Source organism: Macaca thibetana, chromosome 20 (assembly GCF_024542745.1).
Source record: "Macaca thibetana thibetana isolate TM-01 chromosome 20, ASM2454274v1, whole genome shotgun sequence".
Taxonomy (NCBI): Eukaryota; Metazoa; Chordata; class Mammalia; order Primates; family Cercopithecidae; genus Macaca; species Macaca thibetana.
The window spans coordinates 57,990,398-58,012,667 of NC_065597.1; the positions used below are offsets into that span (position 1 = coordinate 57,990,398).

Genomic DNA, 22,270 nt, shown 5'->3' on the forward strand with positions numbered 1-22,270 from the left:
ACTCTAACCTGGGCAACAGAGTGAGACCCTGTTTCAAAACAAACAAACAGACAAGCAACTGTTTTTGAGCTACAGTATATTTAATGGTTTTAAATATGAGTGCACAGTAAGAGGGAGTCCAGTCCATAAGATGACCCTTGCTTCTAATACTAGTTGCAAGTTTGGGGGTTCCCAAGATCACTGTGTTTTTTTTGTTTTATTTTGGTTTTTTTTTTTTTTTTGAGACAGGGCCTCTCTCTATCACCCAGGCGAGAGTGCAGAGGCTCACTGCAGCCCTGGACTCCTCCCTCCCAGGTTCAAGCAATCCTCCTAACTCAGCCACCTGAGTAGCTGGATCTACGGGCACATACCACCTTGCCTGGCTAATTTTTCTATATATATATATATATATATATATATTTTTTTTTTTTTTTTTTTTTTTTTTGGAGACGGAGTCTTCGCTCTGTCGCCCAGGCTGGAGTGCAGTGGCGCAATCTCTGCTCACTGCAAGCTCCGCCTCCCGGGTTCACGCCATTCTCCTGCCTCAGCCTCCTGAGTAGCTGGGACTACAGGCGCCCGCCACCATGCCTGGCTAATTTTTTGTAGTTTTAGTAGAGACGGGGTTTCACCATGTTAGCCAGGATGGTCTCGATCTCCTGACCTCGTAATCCTCCCGTCTCGGCCTCCCAAAGTGCTGGAATTACAGGTGTGAGCCACCGCACCCGGCCATTTTTCTGTATTTTTTAGAGACAGTATCGCCATATTGCCAGTCTGGTCTCAAACTCCTGAGCTCAAGCGATCTGCCTGCCTGGGCCTCCCAAAGTGCTGGGATTACAAGCTTGAGCCACTGTGCCTGGCCAAGACCACTCTTGGGTTGGATGATTTGCCAGGAGGACTCACGAGAACTCATTGAAAGCTCTCATACCCACGGTTAGAGTTTATTGCAGTTTAGGGATTCAGATTAGAATCAGCCAAGGGTAGAGGTGCATAGGGCAGAGTTCAGGAAAGTTCCAAATGTTGGAGCTTCGAATTGTCCTCCCCCTGTAGAGTTGTGAAAAATGATACCTTCCCGGTGGCACTGATGTGTGACAGTACTCGTGGATTATTGCCAACCAGGGAAACTCCCACCATTTTTTATGTCCAGAGTTTTTACCGGGGTTCCATGGTTGCATGCTCATGTGGCTAACCTTGGTCTCCAGCCCCACTGGAGGTAAAGCTGATCCATGGGACTCAAAGCTGCCACCATAAGCCACATTGTTAGACTCTGCTGTGGCCTGAAGCCCCCAGATGAACAAGGACACCTCCCTCCCACCACACCACCTCTCTTTTTTTTCGGGGGGAGATAGTCTTTCTCTGTTGCCCAGGCTGGAGTGCAGTGGCGTGATCTCAGCTCATTGAAACCTCAGCCTCCCGAGTAGCTGGGATTATTACAGGTGCCTGTCAACATGCCTGGCTAATTTATATATTTTTAGTAGAGACAGGTTTCACCATGCTAGCCAGGCTGGTCTCAAAATCCTGACTTCAAGCGATCCTCCCGCCTTGGCCTCCCAAAGTGCTGGGATTACAGGTGTGAGCCACTGCTTCTGGCCAGGATGCTCTTATTAGGTACAACATTTCAGGAGTTCAGAGATTACCTTCCAGAATCCACAGGTAAAAACCAGACCTCTCCTTGGTTAAGATAAAGTTCTTCACAATTTTATAATAGTTAAGTATATTTTATCAGTCTATATTGGCTGTTTAGTTGACAGACAATTAAAAATTGGTGACAGTCCAGATGTGGTCACTCACGCCTCTAATCCTAGCTAGCATTTTGGGAGGCTGAGGTGGGAGGATTGCTTCAGTCCAGGAATTTGAGAGCAGCCTGAGCAACATAATGAGACACCTGTCTCTACAAAAACATAAAAATAAAAAATTAGCTAAGTGGAGTGGTGTGCACTTGTGGTCCCAGCTGTTTGAGAGGCTGAACCCATGAGGTCGAGGCTGCAGTGAGCTATGGTCATGCCAATGCACTCCAGCCTGGGTTACAGAGTGAGACCCTGTCTCAAAAAAGGAAACAAATCACCCATAAGTGGATAATTAAGATTTGGTCATTATAGACACTTAATACTTAGGTAGCTAAGCTAGTTTTACCAAGAAATTATATGGATTTAATATTTCAGTATTGCAAAACTGACGCATACTCATGATTTTGACATGGAATGGTTCTGTTTTGTTTTATTAAATTTGAACTTAAAGTTCTCTGTGAGAAGAGATTTGTATAATAAATTCCCTGAGCCTCTCAAATTAATGTTTTAGCATAGACTCATATTTAGAGCAGTGTTTCTAATGTAATGATACACACAAGGCCCAGGGTTCTTCATAGTTTCACCCTTTCTCTTACTTCTCATTAAAGCATGTTTGAATCCAGGTAAGAGGCATTACAGGGGATAACCCTGAATTTATTTTTGAAGGGTAAATCATTTTCAAGTGGTATTAACCATTAGTGGGGAAAGCAGCATATCCTATAACTGCTCTGTGACAGTGAGACTATGTTTGCTACTTTAGAGAATAAGTACATTCCTACTTCATTGGCTTTAGTGCAAATCTCATTTCCTGGTTTATATCCATTACAAATTAGATCTCACCATGAGAGCAAAATCCCTTAATAAACCTAGGTAAAAGCAATTTGAACTAATATGATGCTTACTCCAGTGACACCACTAGGTGTGGTGTTTGCATCAAGTCATTTTGGGGTGCTTTATGGAAATACTTCCTAGTAGGGAATTCCCTGACTTCACACTTTCCAGAGATGACTCTCTCTTTTTCTCTCTAATACTTACAACAACTGGACCGCAAGGCTACATTTAGTCGGGAGATACTATCCCCAGCTCTTGGTGGATTGTTGATGTGAGGTCTGAGGATTCTGGTCGTTTGAAACGAATGGCCTCCTAGATTTATGGCATTTTTCTGTATATTGAGAATAGGTAATTAAAATAAGTGGTAACTATATTTGCATGTGATTTGTATGTTATAGTTAACATTTAAATTCTCTTATGTACTAAAATTTTTTTGGTTGCCACATTAAGCCTCTTTATCCTCTAAGGCACAGAGTAGCTTTCCACCTCAATTTTTGCTTTACTGTATGAACCCTAATGGGACCATAGTTCAACTAAAAGCACCTAACTCATGAATGATACTTGCTCCATGTTTGAACAACAAATGTTTTAACCCGCTGTCTTCACTAATATTGTAACTACTGTCTTACAGATTGACTTGATGCAAAACATCACAAAGGCTCCATATTATACAGTATGCGATTTTTGAGGTATGAGCTTTAGAAACTTACCTCTCATGTGGCATGTACATCAGGCTTTAACTTCAGTTTGATCGTTTTGGGGAAATTTATGCATTTCTTTTTTTCTCTCCATGATATTTTTAGAATATTAAAGGGGCTGTAGAGGTATTTTTGGATCCTTGCTAGGATTCTTAGACTTAATAGATAGATTTTCTTTTTTCACTAAATTGAGACACTAATTCTGGCAGATGATATCCCTTTCAGCTCTTCTAACTAACTAGCTTAACATTTATGTCTGCTTCTTGGAGTTCAAATCTGCAGTTTCTATTTTGTGGCTTTGATTGCCTCATTTTAAGTGCTCATTTCTGTTCTTTAACAGTTTTCTATTTATTGGACTGGGATGATCTTGTTGGTGCTAACAGCCTGACATTGACATTTTTTGAAACCTAAGAAGTCAAGATTGTATAAAAATAGAAATTTTGTATAAATGCTAAACCATTTTGTGCTTTTAGGTTCAGAATGCTTACAACCTGAGTTCTGGTTGGAGATGTTTTGATTAATTTGTATTAAAATAATTTGGCAACTAGGGAGTTTTTAGGTATTTCTGAGACAGTGGCTCTATTCCAGTGAGTTTTTTTTTTTTTTTTTAAATATTTCTGAAAACACACTTTTTTTTTTGGGAAAAAAATAATCTCAGTGTTCATAACTTATGGGATTTAGAAACCTTATTTCTAACCAATGGGGAAGCTGCCCCTGGTTTTTACAATTTAGTTTGAAATCAGATGCTTCATAGTTGGAAACAGATTTGTTGGTAGCAACAGATTACCTGATTTCTTAGTGAAGTATTTAAGTTGCTCTATATTGACTGTAAAAACTTGTTTTGATTATATTCATATACTCATGAACTGTTTGTACATTGTCTTTTAGACTGGAAACTTTGAGTTTATTTTGTATTATAGTCATAATAACTTTTAACATACCCTGCAAACTAAGCATTTCTTTATTTAACATACCCTGCAAACTAAGCATTTCTTTAAAATTCATTATCTTATTTAAGCCTCACAACAACCTTGCATGTTAGATATGTATTATCCTCATTTTATGCAAGAGACAACCAAGGCTTGGAGATCAAGTAATTTGTGCAAAGGTACACATACTTTTCAGTGCTGGAGCTGGGATTTGAGCCCAGATCTTTTTTTAACTTGTATTCTCTGCTGCCTTATGTTACTACTGTGTCACCAGCAAATGATACAGATATTTAACTCTTAATAGTAAAGGTAGTATAGGAGATAAGTAAACATGATGAAAGCAGGAAGTGAAGGTATGTTTAAATATTGACAGACTTCAGTTATCTTTGTGTTTCCGAATTAGTCATGTGCTTATTTTATTCCTTCATCTAATAAGAGCTTACTGTGGCATACATATAAAGTTCAAACCCTGTCAGAAAAGGTTATAAGCTCTCTTATGTTTCAGTCTCCTTTCAGAAAGTAATGGTATGCTGTGATTTATATAGATGCAAGTTAAATGTGTTATTTTTAGATATATAAGGAATGTCTTTTCATTAGTTTAAAAAAGTTATGGTCCATTGAGTTATATTTTAGTGCTTGTAGACTTAATATACTCAGAAAATATTCTCATACATTTTTCTTGAAATTCCATAGATTTTATTTTCCCTTGTATTTGAAGTACTTAGCTTTATGAACAAGTGAACTCTGAATATTAGAAGATACTCCTTATGGAGCCTTAGTCATTTTAGTATGCTAGGTTATGAATTTCATGAAGTTTCAGATTGAGATTCTTTAGAATTCATGACTTGTACCAGTTAGATTTCCAAGTTTAATTGGACCTATTGTCTGCATTCTGTATTAACAGTGATTGCAGTAAGTGCAGATCAAGGTGTCCAACTGATTGAGCCCATGCAAAGTTTTATGTTTAGTATTTTTGGGAGCAAGGAAAGACTAATAAACTCTAAACAAAATATATACAGTATACAGACACTGCTGTCACTTTTACACCATAGAGGGAGGGGCAAAGCGTAGAGGAATAGGTTAGTTTCTGGCCTTGCCAGTGCCCTGAACTTGTTTCAAAGATTCAGGTTCTAAAAGGTTCAGAAAGCATTTGTAGTAAACATCATTTTCTTTCTTTTCTTTTTCTCAAAGTTGTTCCTCCCAGGAGAAAATCAATAGGGGAAGAACTTACTTGGATTTTTCATGTGCTACAACAGATTATTTTGTTGTCTTCTTTCTTGATAGTTTATGATTGATGGCTGGAAGAATAACACTCATGAGAAGTCTTGTAGCTCAGCTCTGTTTTACTTATGAGGCAGTTGAAGCATAGACCAGATACTTAGATGAGGACACGCTTTTACCCTTGACTGTACCCCCACTTGTTTCCTAATAAGCATCAGGTATTACTCTAAACAGTACCTAAATTTTAAATAGATTATGAACTACAACTTTCCAATATAGCTTTATTGGATTTCTGATACCTTTTATTTCCTTACAGTGTCTTCTTTTTTACTTTTTAAAATTTTGATTGCTATTCTTTGCAATTAAGGCATCTTCATTGGGGTCTTCAATACTACAGTACCTTAACATAATCAGTACTTAGAAAATAACTTGGTAAGACATTGCCCCTCCCTGACGTGCTGCCAGTGTTTTTTATTTTTATGACAGGAAAGACTGAAATTTTTTGACTGATTAACCCTCTCCGGGGGGAGAATTTAGAAAGAATTATTCTTATTATCAAGTCATGTGAGGAGAACTCTGGACCAGAGTGACCAATTGTCCCATTTTGCCTGGGACAGGAGACTTTCAATGCTAAAACCAGCAAAGTCACCCTAATCCCAGTAGTTATTCATACTTCTGAATGGGTCTTTAGAACAGTAGAAGAGACTGAAAAGTTGGCATTTCATCCTTTGAGAATCTCTTCCCAATGAAAGACTTGTTAGACAGCTGAGTGCTTACATGTAATATATAGTACATATTCTACTAAATATAGTAGTAATGGTTAAATGTAAAAGTTGAGAGAAGAGAGGCTTGTATAAAGAAATATTTATTTATGTTGTTTAAAGTTCTAATCTTGTGCTTTTCTCTTTTTGTAGAACTGATAGTGCATCAGCCGACCCAGATAATTTAAAATATTCTTCATCCAGAGATAGAGGTAGTTCTTCCTCTTATGGACTGCAACCTTCAAATTCAGCTGTTGTGTCTCGGCAAAGGCACGATGATACCAGAGTCCACGCTGACATACAGAATGACGAAAAGGGTATATATATTTTCTTATTGCTGCAAGCATGTTTTTTGAACCTACCTATCTCACCTTCCTGCCTTCCTACACCCCCAGCTTTCTCGCTTTCTTATAATACGTTTAAAATATAAATAACAAATGCAGTGTTATTCCTGAAAACTTCATAGGAAGTTTATCCACTTTATTATTTTTAAAATTTAAAATTTTTTCCATACGTAATTCATAAATGCAGTTTTCTTACAAAAAAGATACAATACTATTTTTGTTTTTGTTTTCAAAGATATTTAGCTAAGGTTGAAATTCCTCCCAGTTACTGTCTCTAAACCTCAAGAAAGTTTTTAAACAAAGTGTAAAATTTGATTTAATATAGTTTTCATTTCTCTGCTTATTTTCCAATGAAGGGATCAAAATAAAATTAACTTCTAAGGTGTATTAAAAGAAAGCAAAATGATTTTCAAGGCAGACAGTACAGGAAAAAGGTAGGAGAAGCAAAGGCTGGTTGAGCTGCAGATTGAACGGTAAGATCCTGAGCTATCAGGAAATTGACTGAAGCCAACAGTCATATTTAAATAACGTAAACATTGCTGTTTGTAGGTGGCTACAGTGTCAATGGAGGATCTGGGGAAAATACTTATGGTCGGAAGTCGTTGGGGCAAGAGCTGAGGGTTAACAATGTGACCAGCCCTGAGTTCACCAGTGTTCAGCATGGCAGTCGTGCTTTAGCCACCAAAGACATGAGGAAATCACAGGGTAAGACTGGGAAGACGGGGACCAATCACATACACCTTCCAAAGATTTGTATCTCCTCTTATCCTGGATGTCTCTTACTAACGCCTTGCGCAGGCATGAGTTGATTAGTCTACTGTGCAGGTAAAAATTGTTTACGTTCTTTTCCTGTGAACTGTTAATTTCCCACTAGAAAGGTTATAATGCATTTTAAAAGAGAATTCTCTTAAAACAAGATGAGAAGACTGGATAAGATCTTACAGAAAGGATTTACCCAATTATCATGGATTTTTAATGTATAGTGTATAGTAGGCTCTTACCACAGCAAGTCCTTGAACTCTTGGGCCTGTGGAGGATATAGATGTATATATAGAGTGGATACTTCTCTGTCTTTTTTTTTTTTTCTCTTTTAAGTTCAGGGGACATGTGCAGGATGTACAGGTTTGTTACATAGGTAAATGTGTGCCATGGTGGTTTGCTGCACAGATCATCCCATCTCCTAGGTATTAAGCCTGGCATCCATTAAGCTATTCTTCCTGATGTTCTCCCTTCCATTGTCCCCCAGAGTGGGTACTTCTCTGGTTTTTTTTGTTGTTGTTGTTTTCAGTGTATTTTTTTTTTTCGAGACAGAGTCTTGCTCTGTTGCCCAGGCTGGAGTGCAGTGGTGCAGTCTGCTCACTGCAACCTCTGCCTCCCAGGTTCAAGTGATTCTCGTGCCTCAGCCTCCCAAGTAGCTGGGATTATAGGTGCCTGCCACCACACCCAGCTAATTTTTGCATTTTTAGTGGAGACAGGGTTTCACTGTGTTGGCCAGGCTGGTCTTGAACTCCTGACCTCAAGTGATCTGCCCACCTCAGTCTCCCAAAGTGCTGGGATTACAGGCTTGAGCCACCAGCCCTGCCTAGAGTGGGCACTTTTCTAAAGTTAAATACACTGATACCATTTCTGCCTTATGACGTAGCCTCACTGTATAGGTGAGTGCCTTGAAAGTTCAGAGGATTAGAGGTAATGATCATTTTTTTCCTTAAAGAGAAATTTACCAGTAAAGCTGAGTATGAAATTCACATTTCTGATTTATGGGCTTTGTTAGATGTAATTACTTTTCAGACATTTAGTTTTTGACCTTTTTTTTTTTTTTTTTTTTTAAAATACTATGTGTGTGCTACGTGTATCTTGGTGAAAACCTTTGTGCCTGTAGCTTTTATTGTTGGTATATAACTTTTAAAAAACTGATTTCTTTCTGTAAGTTTTCACAAGTGGAATGAATTCAAAGGCTATGCTGTTTATTAGAATAAAGTGTTTGAAGCCTTAGACTTATGATATTATAGGAGCTAAACAGCGACTCTAAAGCTAATTCAGTACAATTCCTCTTCTTTAAAGGCTCAGGGTCATATAGTTTGCTAGTGACAGAATTGTAAGTAGAGCCTCATTTCCCTGCTGGTAAGTTGATGACATTTTTGGTATCTGTCATGTTGAAATGCTCTGGGCTAGGGATTTGTAAAAATCCCATTCTTCTCTCAGACATTGTAGTTTCTTTCTTTCTTTTTTTTAACTTTTAAGTTCAGGATGCAAGTGCAGGTTTGTTACATAGGTAAACTTGTGTCATGAGGGTTTGTGGTATAGATTATTTTACCACCCAGATATTAAGTCTGGTACCCATTGGTTGTTTCTCTTGATCCTCTCCCTCCTCCCACCCCTCACCCTCCAAAAGGCTCCAGTGTGTGTTGTTCCCCTTGTAGTCATTTATTTATTTATGAGACGGAGTCTCGCCCTGTCACCCAGGCTGGAGTGCAGTGGCACAATCTCAGCTCACTGCAACTTCCACCTCCCGGGTTAAAGTGATTCTCCTGCCTCAGCCTCCCGAGTAGCTAGGATTACAGGAGTGCGTCACCATGCCCGGCTAATTTTTTGTATCTTTAGTAGAGACGAGGTTCCATCATGTTGGCCAGGCTGGTCTCAAACTGCTGACCTCGTGATCTGCCCTCCTTGGCCTCCCAAAGTGCTGGGATTACAGGTGTGAGCCACCATGCCCAGCCTTGTAGTTTCTTTTATTATCAATTTTTTCTTATACCTTAGAAATGAAACTGTCAGACCCTTTGTGATTTGTTGTTTACATATGTATTGGCTAATTATGATAAATAGCACAGTTGAAAACGTATTGCAAAAATTTAGTTCTTTGTTTTGTTTTTTTGAGACAGAGTCTCGCTCTGTCACCCAGGCTGGAATGCACTAGTGTGATTTCACTGCAACCTTTGCTTCCCAGGCTAAAGTGATCCTCCCACCTCAGCCTCCCGAGTATCTGGGATTACAGATATGTGCCACTATGCCCAGCTAATTTTTGTGTTTTTCGTAGAGATGGGGTTTTACCATGTTGCCCAGGCTGGTCTCGAACTCCTGGGCTCAAGTGATCTGCCCACCTTGGCCTCCCAAAGTGCTAGGTAATTACAGGCAAGAGCCACCTTGCTCAGCAAAAATCTAGTTTTTAAAGGCATCTTTAATATACTAATAGTATTCACTATTGTTTGCTTGTTCTTGTGATTAAAAAATAAGGGGGGAAAAGTTGTGGTTTGCTACCTTTCTAGTGGAGGCGTACCTTGCATGTGGTAGATAACAATTAGACATTTGTTGAACTAAATATGTGATTATGGCTCCCCAAAACTTCATCCTAGGGAAATGGTGATAATGCGAATAAGAGGCTTTCCTCCAGTGGGATACCTAGATGATAAGAAGAAGCCTATATCCTGGTTTTACTCGATTGAGACTTTATCCATACCCCTTGGAAGTTGTTTAATTTACCTCTACCCTGGCTCTTTACCTGCGTGTTGAAAACAGTTTGGAATGGACCCAAAGAAAGTTGTTACTAAGGCCTTTCTTTTTTCTCTGTCAACCAGTCCTCTGGAATGAGGTGTTCAGTTGGCCTAAGGTTATTCATTTCTCATTTCCTTCAGCAAATATTTTTTTGAGGATCTGTTATGTGCCAGGCACTCTGCCGGGGTTTGGAATATAGAGATGAACAAAAGAGTGATAGGAACTATATTCCCTGAGCTTTTATTGACCAGGGGACTGTGACTTTTGATGTAATTTTATTTTTGAGAGAGGGTCTTTCTCTGTCACCCAGGCTGGAGTGCAAATCTCTGCTTACTGCAACCTCCACCTCATGGGCTCATGTGATTCTCCTGCCTCAGCCTTCCGAATAGCTGGGACCACAGGTGCACACCACCTTGCCTGGCTAGTTTGTGTAATTTTTTGTGTGTCTGTGGAGACAGGGTTTCACCATGTTGCTCAGGCTGGTCTCAAACTCCTGGACTCAGGTGATGTACCTGCCTTCCAAAGTGCTGGGATTACAGGCGTGAGCCACCATAATAATTACTATTAAAATAATTTTTAATTTTAAAAATTTAAAAATTATTTTAAAATTTAAAAATTCCTTTGCTTATTTATACTCAATAGACAACAGAATGTTTATATATTCACAGAGAGATCGATGTCTTATTCTGATGAGTCTCGACTGTCGAATCTTCTTCGGAGGATCACCCGGGAAGACGACAGAGACCGAAGACTGGCTACTGTAAAGCAGTTGAAAGAGTTTATTCAGCAACCAGAAAATAAGCTGGTAAGTATAGTATGTTTGGAAATATGAGGATTTTTGTGTTTCCATAATAAAGTAGGTAATGCTACCTTGAGTAGTTTAAGAATGGGGAAAACCTGGCCGTGAGCGCTGTGGCTTGTGCCTGTAATCCCAGCCCTTTGGGAGGCCGAGGCGGGCAGATCATGAGGTCAGGAGATCGAGACCATCCTGGCTAACATGGTGAAACCCCGTCTCTACTAAAAAAAAAAAAAAACAAAAAATTAGCTGGGCGTGGTGGCGGACACCTGTAGTCCCAGCTACTCGGGAGGCTGAGGCAGGAGAATGACGTGAACCCTGGAGGCGGAGCTTGTATTGAGAGCCGAGATCGCACCACTGCACTCCAGCCTGGGTGACAGAGCAAGACTCCGTCTCATTTAAAAAAAAAAAAAAAAAAGAATGGGGAAAGCCTGTATTATGATGATCTAGAACTTAATGCTCTCTAATATGTAATTTATTTTTCTTTGTAAAGACAAGATCTTGCTCTGTTGCCCAGGCTGGAGTGCAGTGGCACAATCGTAACTCACTGCAGTCTCAGACTCCTGGATTCAAGCTATCCTCCCACTGTGGTCTCCTGAGTAGGGACTTTCAGGCATGTGCCACTACACCTGGCTGAGGTGAAAGAATCACTTGAGCTCAGGAATTCAGGGTTGCAGTGAGATAAGATCACACCTCTGCATGTCAACCTGGGCGACAGAGGGAGTTCTTGTCTCTTAAAACAACAATAGAAATGTAACAAAGTATAGGAAGGGTTACAATTTTTTCTTCATTTTCTTTACTCCAATTAAGAACTTGATATGGGCCAGGTGTCATGGCTCATGCCTGTAATCCCAGCATTTTCGGAGGCCAAGGCAAGCGGATCACCTGAGGTCAGGAGTTCGACACCAGCCTGCCCAACATAGTGAAACCCTGTCTCTACTGAACATACAAAATTAGCTGGGCATGGTGGCACATGTCTATAATTCCAGTTACTTGGGAGGCTGAGGCAGGTGAATCGCTTGAACTCAGGAGACAGAGGTTGCAGTGAGCTGAGATCACGCCATTGCGCTCCAGCCTGGGCAACAAGAGTGAAACTCCATCTGAAAAAAAGAAAAATAACTTGAGCAGGAGAAAATTAATGAAAGTGGTCTAGTGAGGCAGATGACATTTGGCTCAAAGCAGGTTTCTCCTCCTTCCAAATTTTATTATGAGAAGTTTCAAATATATAGCAAGTTGAAAGAATTTGACATTGAATCTGTTAAAACCATTATCTAATTTTTGTTGTTAACATTTTACCCTAAATACTGCCTTGTTGTGTATCTCTCCATCTGTCCCTCCATCCATCAGTCAATTTTTCAGATGCATTTCAGAGTAAATAAAACAAGCTTTTTGAGTTTATTTTTTTGTTGATGATCACAGCTCTGTGTTTCCAGTGGAGGAATTTCTTTCATAGTGTGAAAGGAAACATGACATGCCTGATACATGCTCCTTGGAGACTGGGAATAATAAAGAAACTAAAGTACTGTTGAATTATAATTTGGAGTGGAAGACAAGTAAAAAAGTACACAATGCTGTTCTTAAAAGTATAGGAATTTGAAGTTTTTATAAATGTGTTTTCTTTTAAAGGTACTAGTTAAACAATTGGATAATATCTTGGCTGCTGTACATGATGTGCTTAATGAAAGGTAAGTAACTAATAATGGTTCAGTTTAAATGACTTTAAAATATATTTTTAGAAATTATTTAAAATACACAAGAAAATAAACCCATTGGCTTTGTTTGTGAACACCTATTGACATTTCAGTGGGTCCTCTTGTCATACTTGTCTGCATTAATTATGTGTTAATTACCATTGAATACAAATGAAATCCACTTGAAAAGAAATTATTTATTTATTTATTTATTTATTTATTTATTTATTTATTGAGTTAGAGTCTCACCTTGTCGCCCAGGCTGGAGTGCAGTGGTGCAATCTTGGTTCTCTGCAACCTCCGCTTCCCAGGTTCAAGCGATTCTCCTGCCTCAGCCTCCCTAGTAGCTGGGACTACAGGCGTGCACCACCATTGCCAGCTAATTTTTGTTTTTTTAGTAGAGACAGGGTTTCACCATGTTGGCCAGGCTGGTCTCAAACTCCTGACCTGAGGTGATCCACCCACTGTAGCCTCCCAAAGTGTTGGGATTACAGGCATGAGCCATCATGCCCAGCAGGAATATGTAATTTTTAAAATTTGCCAGTCTCACTGAATAACTGAGTCTTGACTTATGGAGTAGCATAAATTCTTGATGCAAGCATGAATGAATAAAATTAGTTTTTGTAAACTAGAGAATTTGAAACTGCTTAGAGAATAGAGGTAAAAAGGAACTTCCTTCTTCGGGTAAGAGTGGATTCAAACCATATATTCTCTGGCTGTTGGAGTCTCTGGAGGTGTGTGGTCATTTTTTGTTACAGTGATTCCCAAAGAATTGCAGTGGTGGCAAGTACCCAAAGTTTACCTCAGCCCGTCATAAACCTTAGTGCCTTTTGATGGTTTTATAGAGTTACTTTTTAAAGTTATACGTAAATCATTACTGTTATCCTTTTAAGTTTCTGTATTTAACTATTACCGTTTTTTATTTTATAGTCATTACATATTGAATATTATATAGAATGTAGTTATATATAGTGTGTTTTATCCAATTATTTGTTGCTGCCCTTTTCTGAGAGTTATTTAATACAGTTTGAGATGGAATTTAGCATTTCTGGGCCTTCCCTCACTGTTGTAAATAACTGATTTTGTAAAAAGGAAGTAATGTCAGACAGATACTTTTGGGCAATGCAGGCTAGACAGAATATAGTATTTAGAGTGGAGAAAATTTCAACCTTTTGTGTAATTTGAATAGAAATTTAAAAAACCATTTAAGACATTCTTTTGTAAGATGTGTTACTCATGTCATCATAGAAAACTTAAGCCTTTTGTGTGTGTTTTTTGTTTGTATTAAAATAAACACAGTAGCAAATTGCTTCAGGAGTTGAGACAGGAGGGAGCTTGCTGTCTTGGCCTTCTTTGTGCTTCTCTGAGCTATGAGGCCGAGAAGATCTTCAAGTGGATTTTTAGCAAATTTAGCTCATCTGCAAAAGATGAAGTTAAACTCCTCTACTTATGTGCCACCTACAAAGCACTAGAGACTGTAGGAGAAAAGAAAGCCTTTTCATCTGTAATGCAGGTAAGAATGAAGGGGGAAAAATGCATGATGCATTTTTGGGAAAAATTTGTCCCTTAACACATGTCCTTGGAGGGGAGCTTGAAGAAGGGAAACATGGAATAGGAATTATCTACTGATAGGAAATATTTTTTAAAAATTCCTCTTTCTCAGTTTGAGTGAAGGATACATGTTGAAGTTAGATTTGAAATAAGTTAGTTTTAAGATTTTTTCCTTGGCTGAGTGCGGTGGCTCACACCTGTAATCCCAGCACTTTGGGAGGCCTAGGCGGGCGGATCATGAGGTCAAGAGGTCGAAACCATCCTGGCCAACATGGTGAAACCCCGTTTCTACTAAAAATACAAAAATTAGCCCGGCATGATAGTGCACGCCTGTAGTCCCAGCTACTTGGGAGACTGAGGCAGGAGAATGGCTTAAACCAGGGAGTCAGAGGTTGCCATGAGCCGAGGTCACACCATTGCACTCCAGTCTGGCTGACAGAGCCAGACTCTGTCTCAGAAAAAAGAAAAAAAAAAGGTTTTTTCCTCTTTGGTTTTTAGAAATGTTTTTTTGAGATTGCTTAGGACCAGAATGATTTGCAAATTTGAAAACAAGAACTGCACTAGGAATGCTGGATAGAAGAGTGTTTCACATTTGTTGAGGGAGACAAGAACTAAATATCACAACTTCTTTCTGAGCCTTTTGGTTTGCTAACGTGCCCCAAATTCTTACTCCAAATGGTATAAGATAATTATGTAAATGAATACTAGCTCTACTTAGCTTTATTTCATGTTTGTGTATCTGAATATATTAAAAAATCATCCCCCCCCCCTTTTTTGATACAGAGTCTTGCTCTATTGTCCAGGCTGGAGGGCAGTGGCATGATCTTGGCTGAGTGCAACCTCTGCCTCCCAGGTTCAAGTGATTCTCCTGCCTCAGCCTCCCGAGTAGCTGGTATTACAGGAGCGCGCCACTAGCCTGGCTAATTTTTGTATTTTTAGTAGAGATGGGGTTTCATTGTGTTGGCCATGCTGGTCTTGAACTCCTGACCTCAAGTGATCCTCCTGCCTTGGCCTCCCAAAGTGCTGGGATTACTGTCATGAGCCACCGTACCTGGCCTAAAAGATCATTGTTGATTTAGTTTTGAGTAAGATTTTAAGTAATTAAATTTTTGTTGAGCTAATGTTTTTAGAAATTATGGTATTGATGTGTTTGGAATATCTGATATTAGGGTTTTTTTTTTTTTTTTTAAACAGTTTTTGATATGCTTTATTTTGGGTATGTAGTTTAAAAAATATAAGGATTTTTTTTTTTTTTTTTAATAAAAAATGTGTTTTTAACTGGGCATATTGGCTCACTCCTGTAACCCCGGCACTGTGGGAGGCTGAGGATGATGAATTGCTTCAGTCCAGGAGTTTGGGACCAGCCTGGGCAACATGGTGAAACCCTGTCTTTACCCAAAAAAAAAAAAAAGGAAAAAAAATAAGTCAGGCATGGTGGCATGCACCTGTAGTCCCAGCTATTTGGAGGCTGAAGCAGGAGGATCAATTGAGCCTGGGAGCTTGAGGCTACAGTGAGGTATGGTCAAGCTACTGCCCTCCATTATAGGCAAAACATTTTCCCCCTTGATTATAGAGGTTTGAGAGAAATTTGAGGGAAGATTCAGAAAATTACCTGTAACTAAACAGAACACCACCAGATTGGGCTTATTCTGCATGCATACAGTTTTTAGATTATGAACATTTCCCTGACTCTTGTGAAAATTCTTACATTCATAGAAAGGTAGATGCACCAGTAAAATAAATACCCGTAAATACAATAATAATTTCGTAATACATACTCCACCTAGATTTACCACTTATTAATATTTTGCAAGTTTTATTTTCTCACACACTTTTGTTGAGCCATCTGAAAACGATACATATGATGACAATTCACCTCATAATGTTTTAGTATGCATCTCCTAAGAATAAGGTTTTTCTTCTGTATAACAAGAGTATTATACCTAAGAAAATGAATTTTATTACATATGTGTTCTATATTCAAATTTCTGTAATTACCCCTAAGATGTCTTTTAAATGGTTTTTAGCATTGATAGTCTGTGCCTGTATAGATTATAACATTGGCTATTGCAAAATAATGGTTTTCTTTTTCTTTCTTTTTTTTTTTTTGAGATGTAGTCTTGCTCTGTTGTCCAAGCTGGAGTGCAGTGGCACAATCTCAGCTCACTGCAACCTCTGCCTCCCAGGTTCAAGCAGTTCTCCTGCTTCAGCTTACTGAGTAGCTGGGATTACAGGCATGTGCCACTGTGCTCTGCTAATTTTTATATTTTTAGTAAAGACGGGTTTCATCATGCTGGCCAGGCAGGTCTTGAACTCCTGACCTCAAGTGATCCACCTGCCTCGTCCTCCCAAAGTGCTGGGGTTACAGGTGTGAGCCACTGCACCCAGCCTAAAATGATGATTTTCCGATTCTAGCATTTCTTTTATAAGATTGCTATGTAAAGCAGAGCTTTTCCTTCTTTAGGGAAAAATGTTTTTTAACAGCCACAAAATATTCTTTCAATGGAATGCCATATAGTTATTTATTATTTTATTTTTGCCATATATTTATTTAAAAGATTTATGTATAATGGTAACATGAGCCTGCATGTTATTAATGTGTGGTGCCATACTGATCTTCTTTAATTCTAATATGAAGCAAGTACTAATATACTAAAGCATAAATTATATAAAATTTGCCTTATATTTTGGATTGGAAAGTAATTGTTGTACTCTATAGAAAAGTTTCCCAAATCCATTTTACTTTTTGTATTTGAAATTTAATCACAAGTAGAGTCTTAAAGAGAGCATTTAGGGATATTGTAAACTGGTGTTGTTAAGGACTAATGTTAACTGATGTCAAAGGACTAATATTAACAAACATTGAAGAAGAGAAAACAGTATTTGTTTTTAGCCTAACATCTTAGTGGAGTGAAATATTTTCAATTTATTTTATTTTATTTTATTTTATTTGAGATGGAGTCTCGCTCTGTTGTCCAGGCTGGAGTGCAGTGGTGCAATCTCAGCTCACGGCAACCTCTGCCTCCTGGGTTCAAGTGATTCTTGTGCCTCAGCCTCCTGAGTAGCTGGGATTACAAATCAACTTTTTTTTTTTTTGAAACGGAGCCTCACCTTGTCATCCAGACGAGTGCAGTGGCATGATCTCGGCTCACTGCAAGCTCTGTCTCCCTGGTTCACGCCATTGTCCTACCTCAGCCTCCCGAGTAACTGGGACTACAGGCACCCGCCACCACTCCCGGCTAGTTTTTTTTTTGTTTTTGTATTTTTAGTAGAGACGAGGTTTCACTGTGTTAGCCAGGATGGTCTCGATCTCCTGACCTCGTGATCCGCCCGCCTTGGCCTCCCAAGTGCTGGGATTACAGGCGTGAGCCACCTTGCCCGGCCAAGTCAATTTTTTTTTTAAACTAAAACTACAGAATCTATTTTTCTTGGTCTCATACTCAGTTTTTTATGTAGTCACTTACTAAATAATGAACCTAATTTGCTTGTTTTCTCCCTATTTTGTTGAATGTTCACGGTTTGTAACTTTTATTTTTAAGCTTGTAATGACCAGCCTGCAGTCTATTCTTGAAAATGTGGATACACCAGAATTGCTTTGCAAATGTGTTAAGTGCATTCTTTTGGTGGCTCGATGTTACCCTCATATTTTCAGCACTAATTTTAGGGTGAGTTCCCCATTCCACTTTTCAGATCATGGGGTGAGGGGGATGGTTGTGTGTGTGAGGAACTGAGGAATCAGATGGAAAACAATGCCTCTGCTCCTTTGGATATAATCAGTGATATTTCAGGTTCCAGGGTTGAATGCCGCATTTTTCTTTCTGACATTCATACCTTAAAATATTTGAAGAAAATGAACTATTTCATTGTTGTCAGAAACGTAGTTTTCTTATTTTCCTGCCCCTCTCCCCTTTCTAAATTTCTAGAATGTCAGGTAGAACATAGATGCTCCTTTTAGAATCTTTTACTGTGAAATGGTCCACAGGTGAATGGCAGTAATACCTTAAAATGATCGGCCCCCTCTCTCTTTGTTTCCATCAAGGATACAGTTGATATATTAGTTGGATGGCATATAGATCATACTCAGAAACCTTCGCTCACGCAGCAGGTCTCTGGTAAGTCTTGCAGCCTATACCAGTTATTTAAATACTGTTGGGGAGGAGCAGTGGTCCCCCAGTGACCATCTATCAATACCATTTCTTCAATAATGCAAGAAAACTAAGTCAGAGAAATGTTTTATTGTGGATGAACATTACTTGTTAGCTGAATGTATCTTTTCAGAGGAAATTACTAGTAGGTGGGTAGAGTAACTACAGACAAGACTTACCCAAGTTATTTGTAGTTTGTACTGGTAGGAAAATATATGGTAAGAATATTTGGTAGTGGCAATACCCTGAAGTGGACAATGGAAGATCCAAGTTATTTTTAACTTTTTATTTTTCTGGTTATTTTTTTAAAAAAGGAAATACAGGATTAATTTGGAGAATTGTCATAAATGAGAAATGGTTTTGTTTCCCTTTTTTTGGAGTTAAATGAATGACTAGCATGGCTCATTTGCACATTTCAGCTTATTTCATGTGTCATAGTTTCTCATAACTTACTTGGTGTGATAAACTTTTGAAAATAGAATATTCAGTTGGTAGTGGTCTGTTTCATTTTCACTGAAGAGATGAGTATACACTTTTGGTGGTTAGATGTGGCCCTGGGATTAGCCAGGCCAATGGCAGATTGTGGCATTTTAGTCTTAAGTCATGTGTGGTGACAATATAGATATGAAATTTACTGAAAAAGTAAGGAAATAACATTTACATGTCATTTCTGCAGAAATTAAAGAGGTATTAAAGAAGTATTGATTAATTGTGATCAGCATGTTTAACAATCTTAATTTTATGATATAGGACATGTTTTAGGGTACGCTGCTTGAAAACCAGGTACCTCTTAAAAACAAGGATCTTATATTTTTTTAATTTGGATTTTTTGGTGTTTTTTCCCCCCTACCCTTTCACAATTTCTTACACGATTCCAAGGGTGGTTGCAGAGTTTGGAGCCTTTTTGGGTAGCTGATCTTGCATTTTCTACCACTCTTCTTGGTCAGTTTCTAGAAGACATGGAAGCATATGCTGAGGTGAGTATATAGAAAGGTGTTTCTTAAAATTTTGGTTCAGAAAAAATAAAAATCTTAAATTGTGCTAGATTTATTTTAAAATAGCTCAGACCTCCTGACATTTAAGCAGAAATTACAAGCCCATTGCAATATTTAAAAAAAAAATTTTTTTTTTGAAACGGAGTGTCACTCTGTCACCCAGGCTGGAGTGCAATGGCATGATCTTGGCTCACTGCAACCTCCACTTTCTGGGTTCAAGCAATTCTCCTGCCTCAGCCTCCTGAGTAGCTGGGATTACAGGCACCCACCACCACGCCCAGCTAATTTTTGTATTTTTAGTAGGGACGGAGTTTCACCACGTTGGCCAAGCTGGTCTCAAATTCCTGACCTGAGGTGATCCACCCGCGTCAGCCTCCCAAAGTGCTGGGATTATAGGCGTGAGCCACCGTGCCCAGTCAATGTTTTAAACATTTTTTTCAGATGTGTTTAAGTTACCAGGAGAATTACTGGAAAGACTAAAAGAAACATTGCAAGCTTCGTATTTCACAAAGCTTTACGTACTCTTGGTATCTGGTATTTTTCTAAAGACATATTATGTTATTTATTTTTATTTTTTGTTCCTAGTCTTCAGAGTCTTAAAGCAAATTGATGCTGTGTTATAAAAAAATACAAAACACCAAAAGCCCCTAAAGACTCTCCTGTTACATACATACAGGAGATCTTGAATCGTACTTTGGAGGACAAGCCTTGGCTTCAGCCAGCTTTTGTGTCTGTACGAATATAGCATAGGAACTTTAAGAGTGCTGCTGAAACCTGTGTTACTGGTACTTGGCTTTTCTGACCCCACTGTCTTGGCTTAACTCTGTGCCATCTCTTATTTGGATCTCTTTGTGTTTCTTTCCTATTCAGATCAACCAGTCAAGGCTCCCATACAGATTTTAGCCTCATCTTGTTTTTTTCATCTTTGCTGCTTATCGTCAACAGGAATTCAGTGCCTTTAGTTGTACTGATAGGTTTACTCTTTCCTAGAAAAGCAAGGAAATGTTTTGCTTCCGCTTTTTTTTTCTTTGCCCCCACACCTAGAACGTCTTTTTTCACAGCCCACGTTTAAAGCTGATCTACCTTTCAGAAGCCACACGTTCTAGTTTGTAGAGATGCTTCCCCTTGTTATCCTTAAGATCTCATTCTCTTCTGTTATTTTGGTGCTTAATTTTAAGTAGATATGTACATTGGTTCCGGTATCCCAGTTTTTGCGAATCTTGTCCTTTTCATATATCGTAATTCCTCAGTTATACATCTGTAGGCTGGGTCTTACAACCTCCCTTTGCTCTTCATGGGCATGCTCTTGGTTTGGAGGACTTACTGTTGAGCTGAGTATACCCAGCTCAAAGAATACCTAGAACGAGATTTTTAGCCAAAAACTAATTCAGGAATGGCAAAAGCTTCTGTCTTCATTTATACCGTCATATAACTAGAGCATATGTACTAGAATTTATTTTTCCCCAACAGCTTTCTGAGTTGGTATAAGAAGTTATTTCCTTAATTTGTTGTCTATTGGGTTTAATGTTGGCTTTTTGAAATAATTAGGTAAAACCCATTTTTGTATTTAGAGTCATGAATATTCTCATAGGCCACAGTTCCTCTTTATAAAAGCCTAAAAATCTATTCCAAAATGAATTGATTTAAGTATTTTAGAGTTTTTTTTTTTTTTTTTTTTTTAAAAACAATGCACTACTTACCAAGAATGCTGTGAATTCACATGTAGGACCTTAGCCATGTGGCCTCTGGGGAATCAGTGGATGAAGATGTTCCTCCTCCATCAGTGTCATTACCAAAGCTGGCCGCACTTCTCCGGGTGTTTAGTACTGTGGTGAGGAGCATTGGGGAACGCTTCAGCCCAATTCGGGGTCCTCCAATTACTGAGGCATATGTAACAGATGTAAGTGGTTTTGGGTGTTTCAAGTGTCATTCAAAAATAAAATTGTTTTACATTGTAAATGTTTCTCTTTACCTAGTGAACTGTTATTAATATTTCATTTGTTTAGCATGTATGTATGTATGTATGTATATATGTATATATTGTCTGACTGCTTTCTTAAATAGCCAGAAAAGTAGGGAATCCTGTTATATCTCATCCTCCTTTCATCCAACTCCCCTACCCTCCCATGACAAAAGGCCATTCTGAATTTTTAAATCTTATTCTTTTGTTTCTAAATAGTATTTATTATAATTTTACTTTAAATTATTGGGTTTCCTTTTAGTTTTTCAACATACTACGAATAGCACACTATAGGAAAAGCCTCAGAAAGTAATCTTCTCTGAGCAGAAGATGGAACTCACATGAAAACTTGTATACCTTTATATTCTTTGATAGCCTGATATCAAAGAACATAAATTAAAAATGAGGTAGCTAGATTGCCACACTTCAGCAGCCTCAAACATTAGCTGCACTGTTTGTAGCACATCCAGTGAGGGTTCAGTGGGAAAGACATGAGAAATGAACCCTAGGCATTGTACTCTGCTTTGAATAAGGAGAGAGAAGCATGTGTGATGCAGTCATAAAAGATTTAATCTAACTGACGAAAATTTTATTGTTAGGATAAAACTTGCTTTTAGGAGCATATACTTTTACTGAACACGTTGCTAGATAAAATAGGATATTGATTATATAGATATATAAAATTTTTAGTAAGTTGTGCATTTGAGCAGAAATGTCAGAACTTAAAGATAAATGAAACCAGCTTATTGGTATTTTAAACCAATATGGTTTCAAAATGGTTTAATATCTTTGCTTCATTTTTAATGTCTAAAAGGTGGTTGTTTGAAGACTACAGAGTTGAAACAAAAAGCCATTAACTCAGACATAAAATAAAAGGGACATAATTTATAGGATAGGTGTATATTGATTTATGAGGATCTTTTAGGCCTTTGAGAATGGTAGAATGGTGGTTTTTTTTTTTTTTTGTTTTTGTTTTTGTTTGTTTGTTTTTTTTTTTGGAGCTGGAACCTCACTCTGTCACCCAGGCTGGAGTGTAGTGGTGCAATCATAGCTTATTGTAATCTTGAACTCTTGGGCCCAAGTGAACCTCCCACCT

The 22,270-nt window shown here is 38.4% G+C and overlaps 3 protein-coding genes across 7 annotated transcripts in view; 1 reads left to right on the forward strand and 2 right to left on the reverse strand.

Annotated features, from left to right (window-relative positions):
- Positions 1-14,840, reverse strand: part of IQCK (IQ motif containing K) — a 959,718-nt gene extending 944,878 nt beyond the window's left edge. The window contains exon 1 of the mRNA XM_050775025.1: positions 14,836-14,840. The gene's annotated coding sequence lies outside the window, so the exon portion shown is untranslated. The remainder of the gene's footprint in view (positions 1-14,835) is intronic.
- Positions 1-22,270, reverse strand: part of COQ7 (coenzyme Q7, hydroxylase) — a 375,365-nt gene that overhangs the window by 174,517 nt on the left and 178,578 nt on the right. The gene's annotated exons all lie outside the window — the stretch shown is intronic.
- Positions 1-22,270, forward strand: part of SMG1 (SMG1 nonsense mediated mRNA decay associated PI3K related kinase) — a 113,445-nt gene that overhangs the window by 21,518 nt on the left and 69,657 nt on the right. For 2 of the 5 annotated variants that reach the window (XM_050774993.1, XM_050774992.1), the window contains exons 2-11: positions 3,226-3,283; positions 6,357-6,520; positions 7,097-7,252; positions 10,705-10,841; positions 12,459-12,517; positions 13,823-14,036; positions 17,614-17,739; positions 18,114-18,186; positions 19,099-19,196; positions 20,941-21,114. In XM_050774993.1, coding sequence (XP_050630950.1) covers positions 3,270-3,283; positions 6,357-6,520; positions 7,097-7,252; positions 10,705-10,841; positions 12,459-12,517; positions 13,823-14,036; positions 17,614-17,739; positions 18,114-18,186; positions 19,099-19,196; positions 20,941-21,114 — 1,215 coding nt within the window. In that variant the 5' untranslated portion in view covers positions 3,226-3,269. Of the gene's footprint in view, positions 1-465; positions 3,284-6,356; positions 6,521-7,096; positions 7,253-10,704; positions 10,842-12,458; positions 12,518-13,822; positions 14,037-17,613; positions 17,740-18,113; positions 18,187-19,098; positions 19,197-20,940; positions 21,115-22,270 lie in introns of those variants that run through there. The other 3 variants (XM_050774990.1, XM_050774994.1, XM_050774991.1) reach the window with 2 other exon arrangements.